This window comes from Ambystoma mexicanum, chromosome 4p (assembly GCF_040938575.1).
Source record: "Ambystoma mexicanum isolate Mex_15411 chromosome 4p, UKY_AmexF1_1, whole genome shotgun sequence".
NCBI lineage: Eukaryota > Metazoa > Chordata > Amphibia > Caudata > Ambystomatidae > Ambystoma > Ambystoma mexicanum.
In genome coordinates, this window is record NC_090927.1 from 253,912,288 (window position 1) to 253,929,141 (window position 16,854).

At 45.0% G+C, this 16,854-nt stretch overlaps 1 protein-coding gene across 3 annotated transcripts in view; it reads right to left on the reverse strand.

Annotated features, from left to right (window-relative positions):
* Positions 1-16,854, reverse strand: part of LOC138453177 (cytochrome P450 2K6-like) — an 825,478-nt gene that overhangs the window by 474,034 nt on the left and 334,590 nt on the right. For all 3 annotated transcript variants that reach the window (XM_069605776.1, XM_069605774.1, XM_069605775.1), the window contains one exon: positions 4,915-5,056. In XM_069605776.1, coding sequence (XP_069461877.1) covers positions 4,915-5,056 — 142 coding nt within the window. The remainder of the gene's footprint in view (positions 1-4,914; positions 5,057-16,854) is intronic.

Below are 16,854 nucleotides of genomic sequence, written 5' to 3' on the forward strand. Positions count from 1 at the left end.
TTTTAAGCCCTCCCATGGCCTTCCCCAGTCACACCCCTTTGAGCCACATAAGTGGTTGGACGGGTTGAGTATCCAATCCGGGCAGGGTGTGGGGTATTTAAGGAGGTGCATGTGAGTTGTGCAGTGTGAGTTAGTTGTGTGAGGACAGAAGGTAGTAGAGGACGTCTCTGAGACCAGAGGTGGAGAGTGCGAGTAGTAGGAGTAGAGTAGAAGTAGCAGAGTGGTAGTACGATGAAGACAGTAGTAGTAGTTGGGAGTAAAGACAGTCGGTAGCAGGAAAAGCAGGGTAGGGAGTGAGAGAAACAACCAGTAAAGTGGTGATTGGTCAAAGAAGGTGAAAGCGAGCGTTAGAAACTAAAAGAGTCTGATAATAATAGTGGCGTGAGATAAAGGTGGTACATGGATGCTAGCAATAAAGTAGGAACAATACCAGACCGAGAAAGGGAAGGGCGACAGTGAGTAGGAGAATAGCAGTATCTATTGGCATAGAGTGAAACAGCGATTATACCTACAGGAACAGTGAGAGGAGGGGAAGTAGAGTGAGAGGAAGGAGATAACAGAGGCATAGGGGTAGTTGGAGGTACGAGTGATAGTAAGAACATGAATAAGAGAAAAAGTATGATCAAAGGGCAGATGTGGAAAGGCGGAATGTGTGATGTTTTACACCACTAGTCCAGGCCCTGAAACATTCCTGTGCATTGCTGGCATCAGGAACATCGGAATGGCCGCTGGAAAATCACCCAGAAGTGTACAGGAAAAATCTGAAAAATAGGCAGCCATCCACTTTTGCCTGTGTCAGTAGTAACACAGGAGACCACTGCCCAAACCCATCATTTGGCTGCCCACAGAGCAAAATGACTGCAAAAGAAACACAGAGCTGTGTGGAAATCCGTTTTTCTTGGTTGTCAAAATTGCAAAAATCATGGCTCACAAACCACCCAAAAGATCCAACCTCCTTGTTGGGTGTTGAACATCATTCTACTTCAAGAATCCACATAAATACAATATCAGCAGAAGTATATTTATCATAACAAAATCCACTTTTAAAGATGCTTGCTGGAAAGAAATATGTCAAAAATGGTTGCAATACCGTTACTCGCCTCTGTCAGACGATGGCGAGCTCTAAATCTGTCAGGTGAAACTTGTGTCTCAAAAGCTAAAAATGCCAAAGAAGGGACTTCCATCAAATGCAACATAGGGTGCCACACATTGATTTTCATGTTGAAAAAGACTGGAATTGAAGATATGTTTGCTTATTTTAAATTTGTAACTGTCATTTTTCACAAGGCACAATGTCACAATTGACCATAAGTTAACCTGATTCAGCTAAAACTTCAAAGAGGTTTTCCCCCACTGAGAACACACCACCCTGTTCATTCCCACCAAAAGGAGAGAATATCTCATGGGGTTGCTAATGAGAAGGGGAGGAGACTTCCTCTGGGAAAGAGACAATGGGTTCCTTGAACTGAAAGAAAATGCAAATTCGGTTGTGACTGACACCAACTGCCCAGGAAGACAAGCTCATGTGACTCTCTAGCCCAGCTAAGACCTTGGAGGCGGAGACAAACCATTGTGTGTATTCAGAGAGCACAGGAAATATTGTTTTGGGAAAAGACTTATAAAATATTGTACCGAACTGACAAAAATATGGAACTTAGAGATTATTGAAATGAAAATATTGTTCACAAGTAGAAACTACTCTGGAAATTGTGCAACTTTCAGAGACTGAACCACGAAAAAGTTCATATTCTAGCAATTGTGATTATGTCAGGAACATGAAAATTTCCAGGAATATGCCCAGATGGTATGTGCATGCATGTGTAAAAATTGGTACAGAACTGACACTGAGTAACCGCCAAAAAGGGCGGAAAATTGTCATTTGTGAACTAAAACTCGGAGTAAGAGGAGGCTTGGACAGAAACGTACCTTAGACAATCTGTCATATTATCAGTCTGTATTATTAACAAGTTGTGCATATTGGAAATATGTTTTTTGGGAAAAATTGAATTTCTGGGTAAGAACAAAGGGGAGGGATTTTTTCTGGACCCTAAACACAGTGTCACTCTGACACATGATGACACATCATGACACACTGTTCCCTTCTCAAATCAGGAGAGGGTGAATTCTCTGACCTATCAGATCCTTGGAGGGTTGGGCATAGTATAATCAGCCTCCCCACCCCTTTGGAAGAGGGAGAAATAGGGACTGTTGAGGACCCAGAAAGAGACACATTCACTTATCACTGATCTACCGGCGAATAGCTCTGCAGGAAGAACCCATCTCCAAAACCAGACTCCAGAACCAGACTCCAGAACCCTGAAGCAGACCCCCAACCCAAAAAGCTGAACCCATTTCAGCAGGCCTTTCAAAATCTAGCAACCTGATTTTAACCCCTAATCTTCCACGGGGCCTAATCAATTCAACAGCCTGGCTGCGCTATGTTGGCTACCTCTCACCAAGAACCCTTGCTAGAACCCAAGATCCAGACCAGTCCAGCAGAGCTGTAACCCAGAACCCGTCAGATCCAGTCCAAGAGGCCGTGCAGACCAGAGTGCCTTGCTGAGAGCAGAGGCCAGGTGCCCTGAATCCTGTCCGGTGGCGAGCGAATTCCAGCCAAACCTTTGACCAGATCTTTGACGGGTCCATTCCATTCCAAAGCCATAGTAGTGAGTGTTTAGCATAGAACTGTCCATAGTCATCTCTTAATATTACGTAACCCAATCCAACCCATTCCAACATATCCAGACTGTATTATTGAATCTCTTTGGTCTATCCTGACTCCTTCTCTCATCCACATAATCCTGTGATAATTGTAGTGATAATCATATTGGCGCTAATATATATTTTCTGGAGAAAGGCAATCATCTCAGGCAGATAGAAACCATCCGAGGTGCCTCTGGATCGGTGGCTGTGCTGTCCGTGTAGTTTGCGGCTCCATAGACTCCCTAGTGTTAAGAAATCGTTGTTCCAAATCTTCAACAGCGCATCTTTCATTTTGAAATCTTGACTCTTTTGAGAAAAATCGACCTTGACTGAAACCTCTGTAACTTCGGAACTGTATATGCTAGGAACGAAATGCAAATGTGATTCTGGAGCTAACATCCTCAGCTTTCAAATGAACTATGAATAACTATTCCTTATAGTTTTGCTGTAATTGCATTTGGCTCAATTTCATCACATGTAAAAACCGCTCTTTCTTGCTTTCAACTTCTGAATTTCGTTTTCCATCTGCTAACCATTCAACAATCATTGCTAGTGTTTCCCTGAACCAATCCCAAGCAACTCTCACTAGTTTTGAATCAATTTAGCAAATTAAAGTCTTTTTTAGCATTTTTCCCATTAACTTCAAATCCCAATTAAAAGCATTTTGACCTGTTTAAAATCATTCCTGTTTTTCCCTAAGCTTGCTGGGGGAAGTGGGATTGAAATTGCAATTGTTGATTGTTATTCCTGATACCTGTGTGCCCTCATTCCATCTCTTCATATTGCATATTGGGGGGAGTGAGTAGTAACAGGGAAAAAAGAGTGATCACCTTGTCTTTGACTGAATTCATATCAAGTTTTATTTCTGTGTTGCATTCTTTCCTATCATTGCATTTCCTTGAACCATACAAAGTTATTCTCTGCTACATTATTCTTCCTATTCCTACTCTTAACTGATTAAAGAGATTGTTGATATTGTAATATTACCCATTGCTGATCATTGCATAAATATTCAGAAGTGTGATATTCAGATATTATTCATATTTATAAAAGCATGATATATATATATATATATATATATATATATATATATATATATATATATATACATATATATATATATATATATATATATATATATATATATATATATATATATATATATATATATATAGTTCAATTCTTCCAATAAATATTTTAATTTGCGAAACAAACCTTCTTATTGGTTCAGTGAGACCGGGGGGATTCAAAGAGAGGGGCCTTATATAAGGGTACATCATCTAGAAATAAAAGAACTTTTGACATAAAAATATATAAATAAGGGTTTCCATTGAGCATCCCATACTAGGCATTGACTTAGGTGGAGTGCTGGGTTGAAACCACTTACAGGAATGAGATAAAGAAGGTACAGTGACGTGGTGGGAGGAGAACATCCTAAAGAAAACAGTGTAGAGAAGGGTCAGGTACGAGCAGGTTTGAATGAAGTGAATAGCAACATCCCTAACTCCCTACGATTACTAATCAAGTTTGGTTAGGGAAAGCCTAGAAGGCTCCTTATGAGACAGGTAGCAATTGTCTTTGGGAAAACATCCGTATTCCCACTAGGAGAAGATCACAGGTGGCACTGATCAAACAGCTACTGACATCCTCATTAGGGACCCCTAGAATAGGGAGGTGAGGATAAGGCTGGGGAAGTCGAGACAGAGGGGGACGGCCAAACCTTCCAAGAGGACCCAGTAGGCCCTGAAGCACATCCAAACCTGCAGTCATTCTGACCCTTTTTTAATTTGAATAAGCACCCTTGAACCTACTACCAGAGTCAGCATGGATCTTCGTGGTGGGCCACCCCATCACATGATTTTGTGAGCAAACATTTATAGGATGACACACTAATGCTGTGATGCTTTATTCTATAATAGTACTCTCTGTGAAGCTAAAATCTAAAATCCCAAACCATACATTTAAGACATCTCACCAATGCCATGTGCTCAGGTACTGCCTTTCTTTTCAAACAGACGTTTCAAAGAGAGTCCTGTTGCCGAGTGCAATCTTTGAGGACACTGACAACCATTTTAAATAATTTATTGTAACACATATATTACAATGCACTTTTTCATATTCTCACGTAACCCAAATGTGTGCATACTGATAATATAGGAATCAGAAAATGTTTGTATAGAATACACACGTCGACATTTTCATATTCCTTACTTTGAACTTCTGGGTATTTCATCAGGAGCAAAAGTCCCCAACGCAGTGATGTTGAAGTGGTCTCCATTCCAGCAGAAAATAGGTTTTTTACCACAGTTAGTAGATTGTTGTTGTGGAAATACGTATCAGGATTAGACTTTTCCTATGAAGAGAAATATTTTTGTCATCCGATTCAATATGTCATGCCATCATTTTATAATTTTCATTTGTGGTTTATGAATTCATCTCCTTAAAAGCATAAAGAAATTGACAACTGGCTTGAGGAAATGTCAGGATTGGCTGCACAAGAGCAAGTCACCCTGAAACCAGGTATGTCATTTCACCAAAATGCCAGGGGTGGCGGAAGTGACATCACATGACCCGTGACCTCTGACATCACAGGAATATATATGTCATTTGACCCCACCCCAAAGTGACATCATGCAAAGCTGTAGAACATGACCTTTCACGTCTTTAATGAGTCTAGCAATTATTGTATACAATTCCAGAAAGACAAATTATGTTTTATTCCTATCCTTTCTTTTTTAGGGTCCCTGCTTAAAGTGTTACACTTGTGGAACCCCGTTTTTTTAAGAGGCCTCCGCATAAATTCCAGCCTCTACAGCAACAAAGAGCCACATGGCACTGGCCACAGCCCAGGAGCTTCAATGTAAAACATATATTATTTTGTAATAACTTTTTTTTAGGGTTAAGGGTAGCAAGGAAGACCACAGGGGTAGCAAGTGCAACCTCAGGGGTCACAACTGCGACCCCTGGTGACCCCCAAATGACGTCCCTGCCTGAAACCCAGAGGAAAAGTGGATTAGCTCAAGAGCACCTGGGAAAAATACAGGAAGTCTATCAATAATCAAGGCCTCCCCACCGTAACATCTCATCCCTCCTTGTGGGGTGTAATGGGACCCAATGAACCAGGGGCCACTTTGCTACATCACCGTATTTGTCTAGCTTAAATTTCTGTTCTTCAGTTATACACTTATCTATCTATAGGGCCTATCAAGTGGCAAACGAGCTACCTGCGGCTTGGGCTTTCTCTATATTTCTTCATGCCGCAGTTAAAATAAGGAATAAGGAATAGAATGTGATACAGTTGCAAATATGGACATTTTTATGATGTCTATATTTACATTCCTGGAATTCTAAACCAATGATGATGCCTATGTTAAGACTGTTTTTATAATTGATATTTTAACTATTGTAACTATTGTACTTTGGCAGTTTTAACCCTCACCTGATTTTTCTGGGAGGAGAAGCAGAGATTTCGTAAGGCGAGCATCAATCAGTGTCCGTCTGTGGGCGGGAGTTGATGAGATACATGCAATCGGGTAACACCTGAGAGAGGAGTGGGAGGAGCTGGCAAAACCTAAGGGCAGCTTGTGGGAGAGGCACATCACCTGATTTTGCTGGGAGGGAACAGTAGAGATTAAGCAAGGCTAGTGACACACATTCAAACACATTTGGAACAACATTTCAAAGCCCTAATGCATGAGTGGCAGAGGGAGACGTGCTGCATGTGGTATTTTCACTCACTCACCTAAGGGTGTTTTGCTGGTATGCGAAATGAGGGTTTCTATAGCTTCTAACAAATGATGAAGAGGGGCTGATGCACTGAAATATTCTTCAGGCCAGCCAATTGCTACAATTGTTTGGAGACCCAACAGAGGGACAACAGCTAAATAGTCACAGTAAAGTGTGCTAATCTATGACTCAAGTGTGCCACAGTTTGCTTGGCTGTAGCAACTTGATACTGTAAAGAAATGAACACGCACTTCAAAGTTTACCAGATGGACCACAGTGACCGCAAGCCCACCAAGGGTGCTACCTGAGAGTACATCTCAGGACAGAGTTTATATTAGGCCAGATGTGGTGTTTCAGAGGACAGCCGAATACGTTGCCATGGTGGAGTCCCTGAGAAGAGCGGTTGAGAACCTTGAACATCACTTGAACCCTAGAGGTGATAAAAATAAATGGCTCATTCAAAAAAGCGAGAACCTGTGTGGGATTTATCAGTCCCAGTAGTCATCCATTTAAAACAGAGTTTGGAAACTTTGGGATAAGGGAAGAATACATGAAATGATTGAGAAATGTAAAGCAAACCAAATGGTCCAGATACAGGAAGAAAACAAAATGCTAGATGACGATGATATATTGAAAGAGGAAGAATTTGGGAAATCAAATTTCCATTGAATGAAAATTGCGATAAGAAAGACTATGTTAAAGACCAAAAGAAGTGAAGGTTGCACATGCATACAGTCCTTAATCCCCGAAGCTTCCTCCAGGTGCTGATGGGCCTGTCTTGCATCGGAACGAGATGAGAGCTCGAGAACACACGTGTCACTGAGTGGTCCTTCTGATATTCAGAAGTGGGACTGCAGTTGCTAGGCAGTTGATCTCTCCAGTGATCCATGAATTGAGGCAACAGAAATCCACTTCCAGTCAAAACCTGCTCTTCCAGACCTAGACTATTTCCAGCAGCTCTTAATACAGACAGGTTCCCATGTCGCAGATGCCCACAAGGTGTCAAGAAGCCAAATTGACACAAAACCACAACAGAGGTGACTCCTTACAGTACTCATAAGCATGCCTCTTTAACCAGAACTTTCAGAAGGGATGAAAAATTGAGAGATCATGTTCTTCTCTCACCAATGGCTATCCCTAAAATTCGTCATTCTATGTGTGCAGATCTCTCACCCTGCTAGAAAGAGGAGAAAAGGATGGTTCCAAACAGGACATTCTCTACTGGAAGACATATTAAAGATGGGCTTGTAAAATGTAAGCTAAATACATAAAATATCCCTAAATACCATGAGAGCTATGATTATTGAAAATTGACTCAGATAAACTCCTAAATCTATGAGGACTCTTAAGAATATTGCTATGAAGCACTGGTATACCAGATGTTAGAAGAACTTGTACAGGGTGTTTTTAGACTTCCAGATAGGGGACCAAGACGTTGGTTGAATTACAATTGGTTTGTTTGGAAAGCTTGCCCCAAAAACTGTAAATAACTTCCTTGAACTGGCAACTGGATAAAAAGGCTATGGCTATGGAAGTACATTTCATCGAGTGATCAAAGATTTTCTGATTCCGGGTGGAGAATTCACTGCTGGAGATGGTGCTGGAGATTGGAATGCACCCCTGCAGACCGAATATGTAATGTCCTGAAGATGGCTGGTCTATGCAATTCAGAGAGACTATTTAGCCGAAACTCGAGTCGACGATTTTGACGCCCTAATTGGACTAAAACGTGTGACAACTTTCGAAGCTGCGGAGGTGTATCTTGTATCAAAATCAAAGGAATACAGGCCACCAAAAAAGGAATGGTTCATTGATGTTGTGGATACTATTTTGCGCTTTAGGTCTAGTTACAGACCCCCTTATGATGTTCGAATTTAGCATGATATGAATGCAGTGTAACGAGAATGGCTGATATGATGTGACTGTGTGGTGTGAGGTTACAGAGTTGTTCTCTATATTTTAGCATTTTGTAGCTAGTTGTAAATATTGATGAAATGTGTTGTGTAATGACGTATTATTAATGTATGAAAAATATATGAATACATTATTATGAAATCATTTTTGAACTAGGTCTCATTTGAGAAATCTGGCTGTTATGAATAATATGTTTTAAATGCAAAGAGGGGTTTTCCTTGTGTTGTTCACTCACCCTTATGCTGGACATAGGGGTGCAAAGGCCAAAGCAGATGGTGTGCCAATGGTCTAGTGCGTGGGTCTAACTTTTTGAAGAAATAGTGACATTGACCTTAATGTTAGAGCCTGAGTATTTGTCAATCATCTGTTAAATCTACTGTTGACCTTTCTATAGAGATACAATGGGCCAAACACACTCATCCACACGTAGAAACCTACTGTGAAGTGACCAGCAATAAGAAACTGCCACACACATTAAAAAATATCTCTGCTAAAAAGAGATTTACAAGAGCAGGAATGGTCTGATATGTGAATGGAAGGCAAGAGCAGAACCTGGGACCAGGTTACCTCAAATATGCCCTTCTGCAAAAAATGGAGCAAGATAATTGAGCACTCCTTTTCCTGATTATAAAATAGGGGAAGGAGTGAACAGGTTTAGCGGCATAACGAAGCAGATTGTTTTGCAACATGTTTCCAGATGAAAAAATTAAAATGGCGGAACCACATTTCTTTTTTTTTATCATCCAGCAAACATAGTAGGAAAAACTGTGCTTAATTTTAGCTTTTTATATAATACATCTTTGGAAAAAACCTTTGTGCTCCCTTCACTCTTATAGAAGCAGAACAATTGATGTTAATTTAATTTCTCCATTTTTGCCGTTTTGATAAACTGGGCCATGGTGTGCTCAATGCCCTCAGTGCTACTGATTGAATACACCATTGTGAGTTTTGGTATAAGCACTACTAAATGGCATATGTAGAATGAGTAACATTTGCAGAAATTGAATTTCCTGATTACCCACACTCAATGGAGTAAAGAGACGGGTAATTCATAGAAATCGGCGCACAAGTTGGCCAGCCGCGTCCGCCAAAACCCATTTCAGCGCACAGCGTATTCATGGATTTCAACATCCATAACCAGCCGTGGCGCAGAGTGGCGCAGCGACCCTGCAGCAGCGCCAGTCACACCCCCTACCCCACCCCGTGCGCCATGAACAGCGCACAAATCCTGTACATGACGCACAGGCCAGTGGACCAGCATACAGCCCCCCAACCATGAAAACATGTGTAAAACTCCCCGCGCACCACTCAGAATACATGTACCCTTCTCGTGCTAGCAAATTCACGTGTACAACTCCCCGCACACCCCTCAGAATACACGTACCCCTCTCACGGTAGCGGAATCGCATGTAAAACTCTCTGCGCACCCCTCCGAATACACGTACCCTTCTCGCGCTAGCGAAATTGCATGTAAAACTCCCCATGCACCCCTCCGAATACACGTACCCCTCTCGTGCTAGAGAAATCGCTTGTTAACCTCCCCTCCCTGCCCCTGGACTGCACCACTTGCACCAGTGGTACCACCCCACCAGGCACCATGTGCGGCTCAGTAGCGGCCTCCTCCTCCTCTGTGCAAACCACCAACCAGGATGGCTCCACACCGTCTTCCGCCGTTGCAAGCCCCTGTGGGGGCTCACCCACCCCTTCCGCTGCAGCCGTAGTGGCAGACGCGGCACCAGTCCGCTTGCTCCCGGATGATGGTAATTCCTAGGAGGGTGACTGGGCCTTGCGTCGCCGGCGGGTGTAGGCATCTCTGCCGCTTTGCTCCACAGTGCCGTCTCTGCCCTCTTCTTCACTTGCCGCTCTGTAGAGGGAGACCTAGAACACAAGCATCAGGGTACTGTACAATAGTCCCCTAGACAGGAAGCAATTGCACATGAGTGGCACTGTCAAACGTCACTTCCATCATGTCCCTCCACAACACATGGGTCAGTGCAGGCAACACACCTGCAGAAACAGGCATGGCGCATGCGAAGAACATTTGCATACATGTCCAAGGAACTGTTGAAACATACGATGGTGGTTTGAAACTCACATGCATTATGGGTCATACTGATCACATGCACACACATCACCGTAGTTTCATCCATCTAGCCTCGTACACCCCAGACACAGTGGAGACAAGGATGACTAGGCTGCATCAGTGAATCAGAACATTGTCACGGACATGTGTCAGGCATCCATGGCATTTACAAGTCACACACATGCTACTCAGACACATAGACATGTACACCATACATGTCCTTGACAGCAGCACCCATCTTTCACACCCCATCCATGTCCAACAACAGAGACAGGCATGCATTCTTGTGTGCATTCCGCATGTTGCTCCGCATGTTGCATTGTAACACACGCACCATCCATGTGGTTCACGCATGACTGGTCTCACATGCAGAACCATGATGTCCCTGCACACACACATCCATACATGGTCTATGTCACACATACAGGTAAGTAGCTGACTACCAGCACACTGCAACATGCCCTGTTTCACTCAGCAATGCATGGCCACTTACCACTCGACTCCAGACAGTCCTCCATCCTGAGGATCTGGTGGCGAAGCACTGGGCGAATGCGCTCCAGGACCCTCATCTGCTGGTTGGTAAACTAGCCCCGGCGCCTCACTGCATCCTCTGCGTTTAAGAGGCGCCGGGCCTTCTTGACTTGTAGTCCTCCCAGCGCTAGTGAATGTGTTTCTCGTCGTCGGGGTGACACCCCCTCCACGTAGATGACACCCACTATGTCTGTCCAGATTCTCCTCCGTCCTTCCTTGTCGGCGCGCGATGGTGTGAAGAGGGCATCATACTGCCCCAGGGCTTGCTCCACCAGGATGCCAACTTCTTCGGAAGTGAAGCTGGCTGCCCTCTGCCTCTCTGGCTGGGGGTTGCCACTGGTGCCGGAAGGTTTTGTGTCAGACATGGCAACACCCGAGGCAGGTGTGGGTGGGCAACTGGGTGCTGGGGCTGGGCTGTGGAGTGATGGAACACCAGTCGGGAGTCTTCTGTTCCAGCAGGGGTGGTCACTGTAACTGGACCCCTGCAGATGGCAGATGTGCAGGCACCAAATGGCAGGGCACGGTGGCAGCAGGCAGGCAGGAAGCAGCAGATGGCTCGTGGGAGGCTGCTCGTGGCTCTGGGGGGGCAGGTAAATGGCCTTCTGGGCAGGAGCGTGGTCTTCCGTGAATTGTCACGTGGCCAGCTTGATACAGAGTGATTTGGCATGTGAAAAAACTGCACGTCAACGTGTAATTCGAGGAAAGGCCCTTAGTGCGTAAACGCATCTGTGACGTTACGCGCACGGGCGCTTCCCTCGTGACGGGTGCATAGTGAATCAGGATGTAAAAAAAATGCACGTCCCCGTGTTAATGCTTGTAATCCGAGGAAAGGGCCTAAGCGCATAAGTGACGTGACGCGCGCAGACGTTTCCCTCAGCACAGGTTAAAGGTGAGCGATCCAGCAGTTTGCTGTACGTGCCTTTCGTGGAGACTGACGTGTGTGTTGATACTTCGTGTTGTTTCACGCGCCATCACTACTTCACAGCGGATCAAGGACGTACCTCTTCTTTTGGCGGGGGTATTGGCTACGCGTGTTTTTCATTATCATGCTAGTCAGACGGTGAGTCACGCACGCTATTTTTCCCACTGCGGGACCCCTGTGTATCGCGTACCATTTGTGAGGTCATAGTAGCTTGAGTGTCCCACGCATACGTGTTATTCGTGTCCCTGGGTGCCACAACGTACTGCGGGAGGTTAATTCCACACATGTGGGCTACCGGGGGTTGCATGCACGGTTTTACAGCAGTTTTGGGGTGCCTGAGCATTGCGTGACCCGTCACTTAATCACCGGGGTCACATACAGCATTGCAGGTGCAGAGGTGCTGTTAACATCTTGTATCCCACCCCCTTCACCCCAATTGCCCAGGACAATTGGCGTGTACACCTCCCATTGGCACTACTACATCTGTGCCGGCACTACTCCATCTGTGCCATGGCTGGGAGGCCACGAAAGGTGAGGGGCGCCTCAGCTGGGCGTACTCCCCGTGGCGGACGTGGTCAGGGATGTGGGCGGGGTGACCAGGGAGTAGGGGGACTCCAGTGTGTCCAGGGTGGCTGCAGAAGGGGAAGAGGCAGGGGTGCGCCAGCTCGGCACGATGTTGTGCCATATGTTGGTGCAGTCATGCCACCACCCCCTGCAACTCTGGCAGATGCAGTTCTTACATTTGGCACTGGCGCCCATGTGACCCGGCAGTCCGTTTCATCGACTACCACGGGCCCAAGGGTAGTGGTAGCTGAAGGTGCAGCTGTGGACACCACCACCCAGGCTCAGGGTCTGCAAGCGCAGGCTGCGTTGGCACTTGAAGAGTCCATGGAAGATTTCCAGGAGGTCAGGAGGCACACCGTAGGTGCACGCAGGGTTGCCCTGACCAAGGAATGTGTCCCTGGGGCAATAATGTCATCTGCTGCCCCGACCAGCCGGGTGTTGGCAAGTGCAGGGGCAGATGCAGCTGACACCACCCCGGTTGTGAGTCTACCAACCAGGACAGTCCCGGTCAATGACCCTGGCACAGCGGATGTTGCTGCGCAGGGTTCATTCCAGGGCACCCAGCAGCCACTGACGCAAGTCAGGGCTTCACTCCATGTTCCACCTGCCACTTCCTCGGCTCATTCTACCAGCGCCACTGCCCATACTGATCAGGGCGGCATTTGCCAGCCAGGGTCTGGACCAACGTCCAAGAGGAGGAAGGTTGCACCTACAGTAGAGGCTGGTACCCCAGACACAGCTACGGCCTCTGGTATGTCGAGAAAGAAGCCTTTATGCAAGCAGGAACTGGACTTCCTCGTGGACTACGTGCGGGAACACAACCGTGACATGCTAGTGGGGCCGAATCGTCAAACTACAGCTGCCCATCGTAATACCCGCTGGAAGCAAGTTGCAGATCATGTGAGTGCATTCGGCCATGAGGTGTGCACAGCGCAAGAGTGCAAAAAGCGTTGGAATTACCTCAAACGCAGCACTAAGGCCACCACCTGAGGAGGAAGAACTCACTCCGCACGAGTCACTCGTTGCAGAGTTCATACCAACAGGAATGGTCGAAGGAGTGGGAGAGATGCAGGACTTTGATGCCCTGTCCAGTGAGTGTTGTCGCCTGTTTGTCGAGGACATGTGTGTTTTGCTTGTGTGATGTGTTGTGCTTGACTGCCACTGCATGTCATGTGTACATGGTTCTCATGTGCAAGTCATGCAATGCTTCACTGATGCGTGCCTGCTGTGCAGGATAGTGGATATGTAGAGCAGACGGCGACTGTCCTTACCACCACACTTGCACCCTACTCACATGCTAGTCACCCAGCTGCCCCTACAGTCCATGTTCCAGCTCAAAGCCCTTCTGCATGTAGCCTAGGGTGTTTTTCCTCTCAGCACTGGTACTATGTCATTGCATGACTGACGTGCATGTCTCCTCTGAATGCATGCGGGTACTCCACGTAGGAATGCTCCCTTGCCCCTCCACCACCCCTGAACCCCAATTTCAACATTGCACAGGTGTGCATCATGTTGGAGTACTGCAATGGCCCGTTCAAGCCTCCTGTGTAGATGCAAACTTCCACCAACCAACCGCCAGACACATGCAGTGGGGTGCATTCTCTGCACTTCAAGCAGGGTGTCTCACTTGGACTGTGCAGATGGCAGATGCTCCACAGGGATATGAGTTCCCATTCATGCTCCATGTGTATTCCATGCATGCCCTTATGTGTCCTTGACTGGATGATCATTGTAGTACGTGTCCAGGATGACCTTCATTTCTTTGCATTTGATCATTTATTCCATGCCCACTCTGGCTCAGTCCTGCATCACACGCATGTTTAGGGTGTCACAGTCTGTGCAAGGCACATGGCTCCCCCCGTTTCAGGCTCACTGACTCTGTTCAACTGGTGTAGCGGCTTCTGCACACATGGCTGTACTACTGAGGGGTCATCATGTGTCCTGCTTTCTGTCCCATCATCATTTGCTGTGTTGTCAGTTGACTCAGATGATGCAATTGATGCAAGCCACCACTGTCTGCCAATACACAGGTCTTTGGTCGCCCTTTCGCTGCCATGCAATGCATCCCTGCATTTTCACTTGGGGGGGGGGGTTTGCTTGTAGCCATGCAACACATTGCATGCACATTGCACATGATGCCTGAACTTGCACTGCCTTCAAGTTAATTGAAACACATCATGATGTACTTGTTCATGTAGATAGTGGATAACGTACACATGTTCTGCACTGCATCAACCCACCTCAGAGCCGTGTTACACCGTTCTACATGCCTACTCCCTGATGCTATGTCAAAGTGACCTGGCATGCATGCCAGGTTCACATTTGTGTGTGACATGTCTGCTTCATGTGTTGGCTGTCTGTGTGATGTCTATGTGTGTGTGTGTGTTATGTGCTTCTGACATGTGTACTAATGTACATTTTTCTCCACTTTCCAGATGATGACACTGTGAGAGGATTCAATTCAACACTACAGCTAAGTCAATGCCTAGTCTGGGATACTGAATGGAAACCCTTATTAATATATCTTTATGTCCAGTTCATGCGTTCTGGATGACTACCCCTATATAACACCCCTCTCTTGGAATCCTCCTGACCCCACTGAGCCAAGAAGTAGTTATGTTTTGCAAGTTAAAAGGTTTATTTGATAATTTAAACAATAGATATAGATATCACGCTTTATAGTAAATTAATAATTGAATATCACACTTAATCTGATATGATAAATATTAACAACTGAGAATCTGGCACTAGCACACTTCTTTATAATCACTAATGAGTTGACATGAAATGGATAAGATAGCACACTGGTAAATAGGAACAAAAGAAGAAAGTGGTAAAGAATGCTTTATGTAAGCTCAGGTGGATGCACTATTCAATGAATGCAGTACAGAAAATACTCAATATGATTTCAACCAAACAATGTAATCACTTTTCTCTGGCTATTCACTCCCCCCCCCCTTTATGGGATGCAAGGAAATGGGAGGAAAGCACACAGTTCTCAGAAATGCAATCAATGTAATTCAGTTCAATCCCCCCCCAAGCACGCTTAAAGAAAACAGATAGGAGTTTTGAAAACACAGGCCCAAATACTTTTATATGTGCTAGCAATGGATGAGAAATATGCTGGAAATGCTTTTAATTCCCTTTCAGAGGTTCAGGGTGAGTGATATCTAGTTAATATTAGCTCAGGCTCACTCTTGCAATGATTCAGGGATAGTTTTTATGAGGCAAACGATTTTCTGGCAAATGGAAGGCAAGCAGCAGCTGATTTTTACACGTGAAGAAATTTGCAAATCGCGGTAAAATTCGCGAATGCGCCGAGCGCTATTACAGAGGAACTACAAGGACTATCACTATCATTTAAGAAAGCCTAGGATCTCAGCTTCCAGATGAAAGTTACTGCAAGTCTCTAGCACAAACGGTCACGGAGATATGAGCGATTAAATAAAGGTCGTTTTTCGGATTTGAAATTTTAAAGTTCAAAAAGACAAGTGCAGCTTGCAACTAGAAAATGACAGGTGACAGCTTTGCAAATGACAGGTGACAGTTAGGAGACAGTTCTACTTAGATTAAACTAGATTGAATTATATTATTTTAACTAGGAGATTGGTTCTGCATAGTTTTCTAGGTACTCACACTATATTCTTGAGTGAAATGGGCCTCGCCATGGATCTGGTCAGGTTTTAGACGGGACTCTGGTCTCTGCACTTCACAGTGATCTGGGTCTGCTCTCTCTCTGGATTCTGAAGATTGAGGGATTTAAAGTCTGTATCTTTCTGCACAGCTTTCTCTGGAGATTGATGGAGGTAAAGTATGGATTTTCCCGGCAGAGCTTCCAGCTGCAAATGGATTTGAAAGTCTCCACCTAAGTTTCAGTAGTCCATTTATATGTTCTGCAAGTGGGTGTGTGTGTTGGTCATAACTAAACCTGCCCCTCTCACTTGTCATTGGTCCAGCTTTCATTTCTCCCCTGATTGGGGGAGCTAAGTTGTGTCAGAGTGATGTCATTTTATGGCTTGCAGAGAGGACACTCCCCTGTCAAATGGCACACAATATATATTTGATAAAAAAGACATATTTGCACAGGTAAACATTGGTTTAAAATTACGTGCATCCACCCCATTTCACACGAGGTATACCCTGTCCAAACTCTGCTCTTCCTGGGGTTTGCATTCAGAAATGGCACATATTTCACTTTTTAACTGACTTTGCAATTTCTGACATTAACCCAATTTTACACACATGTGCGCAAGGACTATGGACATTAACTGATGAAGTTTCAGATTTTTAACATGCACACATTTAGAGTAATATCCACTTTTCCGCTAACACCCCCCTGAACATACCACCGGGTCCTACCATGTCTTAAAACGTGAGCAGAAAAATCACAAGAATTATGGTATCATTTATA